The 11,718-nt window shown below is 58.5% G+C and overlaps 1 protein-coding gene across 1 annotated transcript; it reads left to right on the top strand.

Annotated features, from left to right (window-relative positions):
* The first annotated feature begins 10 nt into the window (after nt 1–10).
* Nucleotides 11–8,698, top strand: CRYBA4 (crystallin beta A4). Its single transcript, XM_060250184.1, has 5 exons — nt 11–55; nt 1,924–2,042; nt 7,062–7,203; nt 7,578–7,720; nt 8,548–8,698. The coding sequence occupies exons 1-5, from the start codon at nt 11–13 to the stop codon at nt 8,693–8,695; spliced, it is 597 nt and encodes a 198-aa protein (XP_060106167.1). The 3' UTR covers nt 8,696–8,698.
* The last annotated feature ends 3,020 nt before the right edge of the window (nt 8,699–11,718 follow it).

Below are 11,718 nucleotides of genomic sequence, written 5' to 3'. Positions count from 1 at the left end.
TAGAACATCAATGCACTGTGGATGCCTCAGCTTCAATGCCCTCCTCAGCCTGTTGGTACCCTTAGCACGTCACTCCAGGCTTCCCAGAAGGGTTATGGTGGCTGTTCACTGGTGGAGAGAAAGCCTTCTGCACATGTTCTGAGGCACTCTCTGTCCCAGGGCCAAGCTCTGAGCTTTAAAAAGTCTGGGTTCTGGGCCTGAGTTCTGCCTGACAGATCTCGCCTCCCTAGTCCCACGGCACATGTGGGATGTCACCCCACGGCTGGCTGGGGAAGCGGCTGGGCTGCCAGGCGGATGAGCCCTTGATCCTCCTCAGCGAGACGGGCTTTTGTTCCAGGCGGAGCTGACTCAGGGGGTTGGGATGGCAAAGGCTGTGGTATAAAAGTCGCTCTGAAGGGCAGCTGGGAGGGGGCAGGCTGATACCACCCAGGTAAGTGCTGAGAGCTGTGCAGCCATCCATCTGCTGGGACTGGGGGCTACCCCTCGCATCTGTCTTGGGTGGCCACATCTGGCTGAAAGAGCCCCTGGCTAAGTCCTCTTACCCTGTCCCCTGAGGTGTGGGGGGGAGGGCCCTTCTGAGAAAAATGCCTCCCCCCACCCCCACCCCCGGTCATCTCTGCAGGATCTGGAGCTAAACTCTCACTGGTGCCTGTGTGGGACACCCAAGCCCCCTCTCCCCACCACAAGTCCCTTCCCTTGCTTTCTAGGGAGTGGCTGGTTGTCCAGAAGCCATGAGTCAAGCCATGGAGAAACCCTCTGAGCTGTGGAAGTTATGAAAAGGTGGGAGGGGACCCAGCAAAGATTATGATGGTATTGGATTTATATCCCACCCTATACTCTGAATCTCAGAGTCTCAGAGTGGTCACAATCTCCTGTGAGGTGGGTGGGGCTGAGAGACCTCTCCCAGAAGCTGCCCTTTCAAGGACAACTCCTACGAGAGCTCTGGCTGACCCAAGGCCATTCTGGCAGCTGACAGTGGAGCAGTGGGGAATCAAACCCGGTTCTCCCAGATGAGAGTCCGCACACTGACAGTCAGACTAAACAATGGAGAGCTAGATGGGTTAGATTGAGATGGGTAGAAGTGCTAGTCTGTCCTTCGGTATCTGAAGGAGTGGCTGTAGGGACTCCTGAAAGTTCCTCCACTGCCACAAGTCATCTTGGTCTTGGCTCTGGCTCTTTCCCTACCACATGGGTTAGGCAGCTTCAAGGGCAGGCCTAAGAAAGTCCCAGGGTGTGTGTGTGTGTGAGAGATGGGAAGGGAGCTGGGCGCAAACTGGGGAGGCTTTGGTTAAACTCTCTGCTTGGCTCTGAAGTTCTGGTGGCTGATGAGTCACCCTCTCCCTTGGCCTTTGGGGCCCTGCAGTGAGGAGAAAGCAGGCGTGGAGAAGAGGAAAAGCAGGAAGGGGGAGGGTCAGGGCATCACGCTACCACTCTCAGGAGGCACCTGCCAACTTTCTGCCCAGCCCAGAGACCCACGGGGGCTGCCCCTTCATTCTCCCCTCATCACCCTTCTCCTCTGCTGCAGGTGTGAGGCTGAGTGACACACACACACTCAGTTATCTCAGGCATCTTTGCGGCAGAGGGGGGTTTTGGACCTGCACCCTAGCCACAAGACCATACTGGCCATGTTTGGGTCTCATCTGGGTTTGTTTGCACACCTCAGTCTTTGCACATGGCTTCATACCCCTGGGAGGGGGGTGTGTGTGTGTGTGGGGGGCGGAAATGGCAGCTCTTGCTGCAGAGTGGGAAGGGTTCAGAGCCCACTCTGGCTTCTTTCCCTTGGGAAGCTGCAGCCCCTGAGAGAGGGACAAGGGTTTCCTTCTCCGCCAAGGTTGTGGGAGGACAAAAGCACACCCCTGGGGGCAATTTCTCCCCCCCCCCCCGCAGTGCTGCAGCTTCCCTACAGCTGATGTTCTCCTTCAGCTGGTGGCGTGGGGTGAGCCATCCTTCCAGGGCCAGCAGCACGAGTTCACCTCTGAGTGCGAGGACATCGCAGCCTGTGGCTTGGAGTGCATTGGTTCTGCCCGCATTGAGAGTGGCACGTAAGTGGTTTGCTTCCCCACTCCTCTTCACCCTTGCGGCTCTGGCCCCCACATGTCCCCTTGCAATTCTCCTCCCTCCCTCTCTTCCTCCCTTCTCCTCCCTCCCTCCGCCCTTCCTCCCTCCCTCCCTTCCTCCTCCCTCCCTCCACCCTCCCACCTCCTCCCTTCTCCTCCCGTCCTCCCTCCTCCCTCCCTCCCTTCCTCCTGTCCTTCTTCCCTTCCTCATTCCTTCCTTCCTTCCTTCCTTCCTTCCTTCCTTCCTTCCTTCCTTCCTTCCTTCCTTCCTTCCTTCCTTTCCTTTCTCTTTCCTTCCTCTCCCTCCTTCTCCTCCCTCCCTTCCTCTCCTCCCTCCCTTCCTCCTTCCCTCCCTCTTCCCCTCCCTCTTCCTCCTCCCTTCCCTCCTTCCTCCTCCCTCCCCTACCTCCTCCCTCCCATCCATTTCCTCCATCCATCCTTTCCTTCCTTCCCTTCCTCCCTCCCTCTATTCCTTCTTCCCTCCCTCCCTTCATCCCTTCCTTCCCTCTTCATTCCTCTCCTTCCTTCTCCCTCCTTCCTCCCTCCCTCCATTCCTTCCTTCCTTCCCTCCTTCCTCCCTCCCTCCCTCCCAGCCTTCTTCCCTTCCTCCATTCCTTCCCTCCTCCCTCCATCCTTCTTCCCTCCATCCTCCCGCCTCCTCTCTCCCATCTTTCTTCCCTTCCTCCCTCTATTCCTTCCTTCCTTCCCTCCTTCCTCCCTCCCTCCGATCCTGCTACCCTCCCTCCTTTCCCCCCTCCCTCCCTTCTTCCCTTCCTCAATTCTTCCTTCCTTCCTTCCTTCTTTCCTTCCTCCTCCCTCCCTCCCTCTATTCCTTCCTTCCCTCCTTCCTCTCTCCCTCCCTTCCTTCCTTCTGCCCTCCTTCCCTCCTCCTTCCCTCCCTCCCTCCCACCCTCCCGTCCTTCCTTCCTTCCTTCCTTCCTTCCTTCCTTCCTTCCTTCCTTCCTTCCTTCCTTCCTTCCTTCCTTCCTTCCTTCCTTCCTTCCTTCCTTCCTTCCTTCCTTCCTTCCTTCCTCCCTCCCTTCCTCCCTCCTTTCCTCCCTCCCTCCCTCCATTCCTTCCTTCCTTCCCTCCTTCCTCCCTCCCTCCCAGCCTTCTTCCCTTCCTCCATTCCTTCCCTCCTCCCTCCCATCCTTCTTCCCTCCCTCTATTCCTTCCCTCCTCCCTCCCTCCCCTCCTTCCCTCCCTCCTGTCCTTCTTCCCTCCCACCATTCCTTTTTTTTTTTTTTACCATTTTATAAAAGAGTTTATTGAAAAGAAAAGGAAATAAACAACTCACAAAGATATCAAACAGTTTACATGCTACAAACCAAACTACCAACTAAACAACTAAACAAACTATACAACTATACAAACTGGACAGACTACATACATCTTGCTACATACACTCCATAATTCATACCATGGGAGGTGAAGAGAATTAAAAAGCATAGAAAAACCATAATTACTCCAAACCAAAACCTTTACTTTTAGCCCATTTATAAATGGGGTCCCATTCCTTCTGACATTTTTGCCAGTTGCCATTTCGTACCCTTGTGGACAATAAGTCAGATTCTGCGGCATCCAGTAGCTTACTAATAAATTCATCTCTCTTGGGAATTATATCTGTCTTCCAATACTTAGCATATAAAATTCTGGCAGTAGTAACTATATATAGTAGCAATTTCAACTTTGTCTCGGGAATATTTTGTCTGCAAATATTTAAGAGGTACAATTCCGGCACATGGTTAATTTGAACTTTAAGAATCTTTTGTATCCAAATATTCACTTGCGTCCAATATTTTTTAGCTACTTTGCATTGCCACCATATATGAAACAGGGATCCTTTAATTTCTTGACACTTCCAGCATTTGTTGGAATATGTAGGATAAATTTTAGCCAACCTGTCGGGTGTAAGGTACCATCTATACGCCATTTTATATAGGCCGTTTTCCCACTCACGTTTTACTGGCGCCACGACCATCCTGACGCCGGCGAATCTGCCTGGATTTCGCATCAGAAGCTCCGGCGCTCCCAGAAGTGCCGGCTACTTCCGTCGCTAAGCCAGCGCAAACGGAAATCGCAAAGATGCAGGAAAACGTTTGCGCTGGCTTAGCGACGGAAAGCGCCGGCGCTTCTGGGAGCGCCGGCGCTTCTGTTGCGAAATCCAGGCAGATTCGCCGGCGTCAGGATGGTCGTGGCGCCAGTAAAACGTGAGTGGGAAAACGGCCATAAGTTCCCTCCCTCCATTCCTTCCTTTCCTTCCCTTCCCTTCCTCCCTCCTTCCTCCCTCCCTCCCTCCCTCCCTCCATTCCTTCTTCCCTCCCTCCCTCCATTCCTTCCCACCTTCCCCCTCCCTCCCATCCTTCTTCCCTTCCTCCATTCCTTCCCTCCTTCCTCCCATCCTTCTTCTCTCCCTCTATTCCTTCCCTCCTCCCTCCCTCCCCCTCCTTCCCTCTCTCCTGTCATTCTTCCCTCCCTCCATTCCTTCCCTCCTCCCTCCCTTCCTTTCCTTTCCTTTTCTCCCTCCCTCCTTCTTCCCTCTCTTCCTTCCTTCCCTCTCCCTCCCTCCTTCCTCCTCCCTCCCTCCCTCTCTCCATTCCTTTCTTTCCTCCCTCCCTCCATTCCTTCCTTCCTTCCCTCCCTACCTCCCTCCTTTCATTCCTTCCTTCCCTCTCTTCATTCCTCCTCCCTTCCGTCCTTCTTCCCTCCCTCCCTCCCATCCATTTTCCCTCCCTCCCTCCCTTCCTTCCTTCCTTCCTTCCTTCCTTCCTTCCTTCCTTCCTTCCTTCCTTCCTTCCTTCCTTCCTTCCTTCCTCCTCCCCTTCCCTCCCTCCCATCCTTCTTCCCTCCATCCTCCCGCCTCCCTTCCTCCCTCCCTCTCTCCCATCTTTCTTCCCTTCCTCCCTCTATTCCTTCCTTCCCTCCTTCCTTCCTCCCTCCCTCCCGTCCTTCTTCCCTCCATCCCTCCCTTCCCTTCTCCCTCCCTCCCGTCCATCTTCCTTTCCTAAATTCCTTCCTTCCTTCCTTCCCTCCTTCCTTCCTCTTTCTCCTTATGCCCTCCTTCCCTCCTCCCTCCCTCCCTCCCTCCCCCTCCCTTTCTCCCTTCCCATCCCATCCTTCCTTCCTTCCTTCCTTCCTTCCTTCCTTCCTTCCTTCCTCCCTCCCTCCCCCTCCCTCCCATCCTTCTTCCCTCCATCCTCCCGCCTCCCTTCCTCCCTCCCTCTTTCCCATCTTTCTTCCCTTCCTCCCTCTATTCCTTCCTTCCCTCCTCCCTCCCTCCCTCCCTCCCATCCTTCTTCCCTCCCTCCTTTCCCCCCTCCCTCCCTTCTTCCCTCCTCAATTCTTTCCTTCCTTCCCTTCCTCCCTCCCTCTATTCCTTCCTCTCTCCCTCCCCTCCTCCCTCTCTCCCTCCCTTCCTTCCCTTCTGCCCTCCTTCCCTCCTCCTTCCCTCCCTCCCTCCCTCCCACCCTCCCTCCCGTCCTTCCTTCCTTCCTTCCTCCCTCCCTCCCTTCCTCCCTCCCTCCTTCCCTTTCTCCCTTCCCTTCCCATCCCATCCCATCCTCCCTCCTTTCTCACTCCCTTCCTTCCTTCCTTCCTTCCTTCCTTCCTTCCTTCCTTCCTTCCTTCCTTCCTTCCTTCCTTCCTTCCTTCCTTCCCTCTTTCCTTCCTTCCTTCTCCCTCCCTCCTGTCCTTCCCTCCCTCCATTCCTTCCTTCCCCTCCTCCCTCCCTCCATTCCTTCCTTCCCTCCTTCCTGTTTCTCTCCCTCCCCCTCCCATCCTTCTTCCCTCCCTCTATTCCTTCCTTCCCTCCTTCCTCCATTCCTTCCTTCCCTTTCTCCCTCCCTCCTTCCTTCCCTTCCCTCCTTCCTCCATTCCTTCCTTCCCTTTCTCCCTTTCTCCCTCCCTCCCTCCTTCCTTCCTTCCCCCTCCCTCCCATCCTTCTTCCCTCCATCCTCCCACCTCCCTTCCTCCCTCCCTCTCTCCCATCTTTCTTCCCTTCCTCCCTCTATTCCTTCCTTCCCTCCTTCCTTCCCTCCTCCCTTCCTCCCTCCCGTCCTTCTTCCCTCCATCCCTCCCTTCCCTTCTCCCTCCCTCCCGTCCATCTTCCTTTCCTAAATTCCTTCCTTCCCTCCCTCCCTCCCTCTATTCCTTCCTTCCTTCCCTCCTTCCTTCTTCCCTCCCCTCCTCCTTCCCTCCTCCCTCCCTCCCTTCCTCCCTCTCCCTCCCTCCCCCTCCCTTTCTCCCTTCCCTTCCCATCCCATCCTTCCTTCCTCCCTCCCCCTCCCTCCCATCCTTCTTCCCTCCATCCTCCCGCCTCCCTTCCTCCCTCCCTCTCTCCCATCTTTCTTCCCTTCCTCCCTCTATTCCTTCCTTCCTTCCCTCCTCCCTCCCTCCCATCCTTCTTCCCTCCCTCCCTTCCCTCCTCCCTCCCTCCCGTCCTTCTTCCCTTCCTCAATTCTTTCCTTCCTTCCCTTCCTCCCTCCCTCTATTCCTTCCTTCCCTCCTTCCTCTCTCCCTCCCCTCCTCCCTCTCTCCCTCCCTTCCTTCCCTTCCGCCCTCCTTCCCTCCTCCCTCCCTCCCACCCTTTCTCCCGTCCTTCCTCCCTCCCTCCCTTCTTCCCTTTGTTCCTTCCCTTCCCATCCCATCCTCCCTTCTTCCTCACTCCCTTCCTTCCTTCCCTCTTTCCTTCCTTCCTTCCTTCTCCCTCCCTCCTGTCCTTCTTCCCTCCCTCCCTCCATTCCTTCCTCCCCCTCCTCCCTCCCTCCATTCCTTCCTTCCCTCCTTCCTGTTTCCCTCCCTCCCCCTCCCTCCTCCTCCCTCCCTCCCATCATTCTTCCCTCCCTCCCTCCCTCCTTCCTTCCTTCCTTCCTTCCTTCCTTCCTTCCTTCCTTCCTCCCTCCCTCCCTCCCTCCCTCCCTTTCCGTTCCTCGCCAGTCCTCCCCTCCCTTCCCCTCCCCTCCTCTCTGCTCCCCTCTCATGGTGTTCTCCCCCCCCCCTCCACAGATGGGTGGGCTTTGAGCACCCCGGCTTCCAGGGGCAGCAGTTTGTGCTGGAACAAGGGGACTACCCTTGCTGGGAAGCCTGGGCTGGCAACATCGCCTACCACGTGCCAAGGATGAGCTCCTTCCGACCCGTCTCCTGTGCGGTGAGTGGGGCCTTGGGGGGGACCTTCCTTTGAGTGGGAGAGAGTCCCTCCCCCTCCCCTCCTCTTCCTCCTCCCTTGGGGGAGCCTCCCAAGCCTTTGGGTGGCTGCTGGAGAGAACAACAGAATCACGCCCCCCCCCCCCGCTACCTGAGCCCCCTCAGCAGTGCCAAGGGACTGCCCAGCCCTGCTCCAGAAGGGAAGGACCTTCCCCAGGGCCAGGCTGCCTTTTCTCTCAGGCTCTTCTGCCCCAAGCGGGGTGGGGGGTGGGGACAGAGAGCAGCAGAGGGGGGCAGCTGTTCCTGGAGAGTCCGTGACGCCCCCTCGCCTCAGAGGACTGAGAGCCCCCCTTCTCTCTCTCTCTCTCTCTCTTGTAGAACCTCCGGGACAGCAAGGTGACCATCTTCGAGCAGGAGAATTTCCTGGGCCGCAAGGGAGACCTGAGTGAGGACTACCCGTCTCTCAAGGCGATGGGCTGGGGTGGCAGCGAGGTGGGCTCCCTCCGGGTCTACGCTGGAGCGTAAGTATCAGGGGACCTTGTTGGCTGGCTGGCCGGTCGGCTGGCCAGGGGTGGACTTTCCACGGGGAACCAGGTGGGTTTGCGGAGTCTGCACGGAGAAGCGAGGCCAGTTCTGGATCATTGAAGCCAAAGGAGAGGGGATCTGGTCCCTGGTCTACAAAGGTGGTGGTGGGGGGTGGTGGTTCAGAGTGTGGGCCAGACCCAAAGTCTTGCAGAGGCCCAGCACTAGGACCCCCCTGCACTCAGCTCCCCCCGGCCCTGCAGGGTCCGAACGTGGCCCAGAGGCCTGGCCTGTGCCATGCGGCCTGGCTGTCTGTTCACCTCCCTTCCTGCAACTGAGAAGAAGAAGAAGAAGATATTGGATTTATATCCCGCCCTCCACTCCGAAGAGTCTCAGAGCGGCTCACAATCTCCTTTACCTTCCTCCCCCACAACAGACACCCTGTGAGGTGGGTGGGGCTGGAGAGGGCTCTCACAGCAGCTGCCCTTTCAAGGACAACCTCTGCCAGAGCTATGACTGACCCAAGGCCATTCCAGCAGGTGCAAGTGGAGGAGTGGGGAATCAAACCTGGTTCTCCCAGATAAGAGTCCACACACTTAACCACTACACCAAACTGGCTCTCCAGCCTCATGGGGGCCAGTAGCCAAGATACCAGAGAGGGGCGGCAGGGCAGGAGCCGCCATCTGAGAGGGACACCAGTCCATGGGCCTCCCCCCCTACCTGAGCCAGAGGCCCCCAGGCTGCCCAGGCCAGGCCAGCGCTTGTCCTCAGGGCAGGATTCCTCCCACCCCTTCTTCTAAGGCTGCCTCCTCTCCTTTCTCCCCAGCTGGGTGTGCTGCCAGTTCCCTGGGTACCGCGGCTTCCAGTATGTGGTGGAGAGCGACTGCCACGGAGGGGAATACAAGCACTTCCGGGAGCTGGGCTGTCACGCCCACAGCCCTCAGGTGCAGTCCATCCGCAGGATCCAGCAGTGAGCAGACGCCTGTCCCCCCCCCACACCTGTGTCATCCTAGCCCCCTCAAGACTGAAGCATGCCCTCTTGCAGCGCTCCAGCAAAGTCCCTGGGAGGGCAGGAATAAACCCCCCTCTTTTGGAGATGCATCCTGCTCAGGTGCAGGGGAGACGGAAGGGGAAGCAGATCCATTTTCCATGCAGCTCCCAGTAAGTGGGAGGGGGGGAGAGGGAGCCCCAAGCCCCACCCCAGCTCCCCAGAACAACCCCCTCCCCAGGGCAAGCCATTCAGCCCCTGCTTCTGGGGTGATGGTGAGCCAGGAGGAGGCAGAGGGCATCAGCACAGTGGCCAGGAAACAGCTTGGGGGCCAGCTGCTCTCTCCCGCACCTGCCCAGCTGCTCTTCCTGGAAGGAACTCACTGCTGGGCTCTCCTTGTGGCAGCCCCCCGCCCCCACCCCGTGCCCCAGGGAGAGAAGGGTGGGGCACCGGACTGCTGCAGGCAGTGCCTCCTGGGTACCTAGCGGCAGGGGAGGAGCCATGCCTGGAGCTGCCTTGGTCTATTGAGCCCAGTCTTGTCTGCTCAGACTGCTGGGGGCTCTCCAGGGGCTCACGGGGACCGGGTCTTTCCCTTCACCTGCTGCCTGGTCCTTTTAGCTAGAGCTGCCATGGATGGGACTGGGGCCCTTCTCCTCCCCAGCATCACGCAGCCCCTCCCCTTCTCCTAACCAAAGTTCTTTTGGCCGCGGCAGCCTCTGCCCCATCCCCCAGGGGTCTGGGATGCCACTTCCCAGCACTCCTTCGCCCAGCAGGGCTGCTCCCTCTCTTCCCTCCCCCAAGAGGCAGACTCCCCCCTCCCTCCCCAGTCCTCAGCTGGAGTCTTCTGGAGCCCCCTGCACTGCTCCTGCAGAGTCCCTCAGCATCCCACGGAGAAGGGCCTCTCCAAGCAGTCCACGGGGGCGGGGGGGGGTCCACTGGGCAGGCAGCCTGGCTCTTCTTGAGTGTGACTCCTGCTTGCAGGATGAGAAATGGGGCCAAGCCCGTGTGTGCAGGGAGAAGGGCAAGTGGGCGGTCAGCGCAACAATGCCCAGTTGGTCCTCAACTGTGACTGAGGGGGCCAAGGGCTTCAAGGCCCCGCCTGCAACAGCCTTGCTGGCCCCCCAAGGAGGAAGGCCATTTCCTGCCCCTTCTGGGCGCTGGACGGAGCTCCCTGCAGTGGGGGTCCCATTGGGGGAGGGAGCCACCCCCTCCCCCACCAGCAGCAGCAGCCCGCTCTGGGCAGACTCCCATCCCAGCCCAGCTGCTGTGCCCAGGGAGAGGGGTCTGCCTACAAGGCTGCCTCCCAGATCCCCTGCCTGGCCCGGCTTCCCAGCGAGCGAACCTCATAAGCCCTAGCCTGGGGGCAGGGCCGGATCTGGGGGGGGGGGCAGACGGGGGTTCTTGCCCTGGGTGTCGTCAGAGTGGGGGCGCCGAATTGGGTATGGAGTCCGTTGTATTCTATGGGACCATAAGATAGAATTGCCCATAAGGGGGTGCCATTTTTTAATTCCCGCCCCCCCAAATGTAGATCCGGTCCTGCCTGGAGGGGGCGGGGGGCATTTCTCCGCTGCTTCCTCCAGGCCCCTGGACTGGGACTGCAGCGCCACCATGTGGCTGAAGCCAGAAGGCCCCGCCTTTTGCCTCTTTGAGGAGACTGCTGTGTGAGACCCCCCCCCCCGAAACCAGCATTCCCCCTTGCCCTGGCAGGCAAGGCGATGGGGGCTCAGCAGCAGCCCCTCCCTCCACAGCCTCAGCCCCTCCAGCCCAGCCCAGCCTAGCCAGGAGGAGGCTCTACTGCCCCCGGCCCCTCCCCCCCTTCCCATAGCCCGGCGTGGCCCCTGGCTGAGGGATGCCCGGCAGGCAGGCAGGCAGCGTGGCTCTTCTGGGCCTGCCTCCACAAGCCTGGCTGCCTGGTGCTGCGCAAGAGGTTCCCAGAGGATTGGAGGCGGCGCCAGTGCCATCCCTGGCTCGATTCCCAGAGGCCCGCAGGCACTTCAGTTCTTCTTCCCAGGGAGGGGCAGCCACTGAGGCAGGAGGCTGAGTTCCCAGAGAGAGGGTGGTGGCGGCCCGTGGACTGCAGGAGGAAGGAAGGGGATGATGATCTCTGCAGCAGCAGGGACAGAGGCCAGGGAAGTCATGGCGGCTGCTGCTGGGAGTGGCAGGCACACGCTGCTGCCTCAGGTCTTGAAAAAAGAACCCTTTTAAAAGAAGAAGAAGAAGAAGAATTGGAAAGCTCTGAACGCCACAATCTTCCCTCCTAAAGAAGGTGCTGCAACTCCTGTACTTTCTCTAATGCTTCTGTGAAGAAATGCCTCCCCCCCGCCCAGGCCTGAAATGAGCTAAACCTCCATGTTGCATTTTAAATTTTTCCCCTCCGGGCAGAAATCAGGCTGGGGGGCTTGCCATAGCGTCCCAGAGTGGGAAGGGGCCATCAGGCCAGCCCCTGCTCAGTGCAGGGTCAGCCTAGAGCATCCCTGACAAGTCTTTGTCCAGCCAAGACAGCCACCTCCCTTGGTAGCTGATGCCACTGTTGAGCAACTCTTACTTTCCAAAATTTTTCCTATACCCCAACGGTTTTTTCAGCACCTTCCAATCCTTAATTAGACCCCTTATTGCAAGTCCTCTGCTCTGCTGCCCACAGGAACAGCTCCCTGCCCTCCTCCTCTGCGTGACAGGCCTTCCAACACTTCAAGAAAGCCATCCTGTCCCCCTCAGCTTCCTCTTCTCCAGACTGAACCTCCCAAGTCCCTCCTCAGCCTCTCCTCCTTGGAGGGCTTCTTGGTCTCCAGGCCCCTGATCCTCCTCCTCTCACTCTCCTCTGCACCCACTCCTTCCTGCCCACCTCCTTCTTGAAGCGAGGCCTCCAGAACATTCCACCAGTTCTCCAGGTGGAGAGTCCCTTCAATCAGCTCACCTTCACCCAAATGCTAATAGATCTAGCAGGAGAGATAATGGGTAGGTCAAGCTCTTCCCCTTTCCCCAAGCAGGGAACAGAGATTTTTGGAGGAA

The sequence above is a fragment of the Heteronotia binoei genome, chromosome 11, assembly GCF_032191835.1.
Source record: "Heteronotia binoei isolate CCM8104 ecotype False Entrance Well chromosome 11, APGP_CSIRO_Hbin_v1, whole genome shotgun sequence".
NCBI classification, from domain to species: domain Eukaryota; kingdom Metazoa; phylum Chordata; class Lepidosauria; order Squamata; family Gekkonidae; genus Heteronotia; species Heteronotia binoei.
The sequence above is the reverse complement of the archived record's forward strand: the minus strand, read 5'-3'. Positions and strand labels throughout refer to the sequence as shown.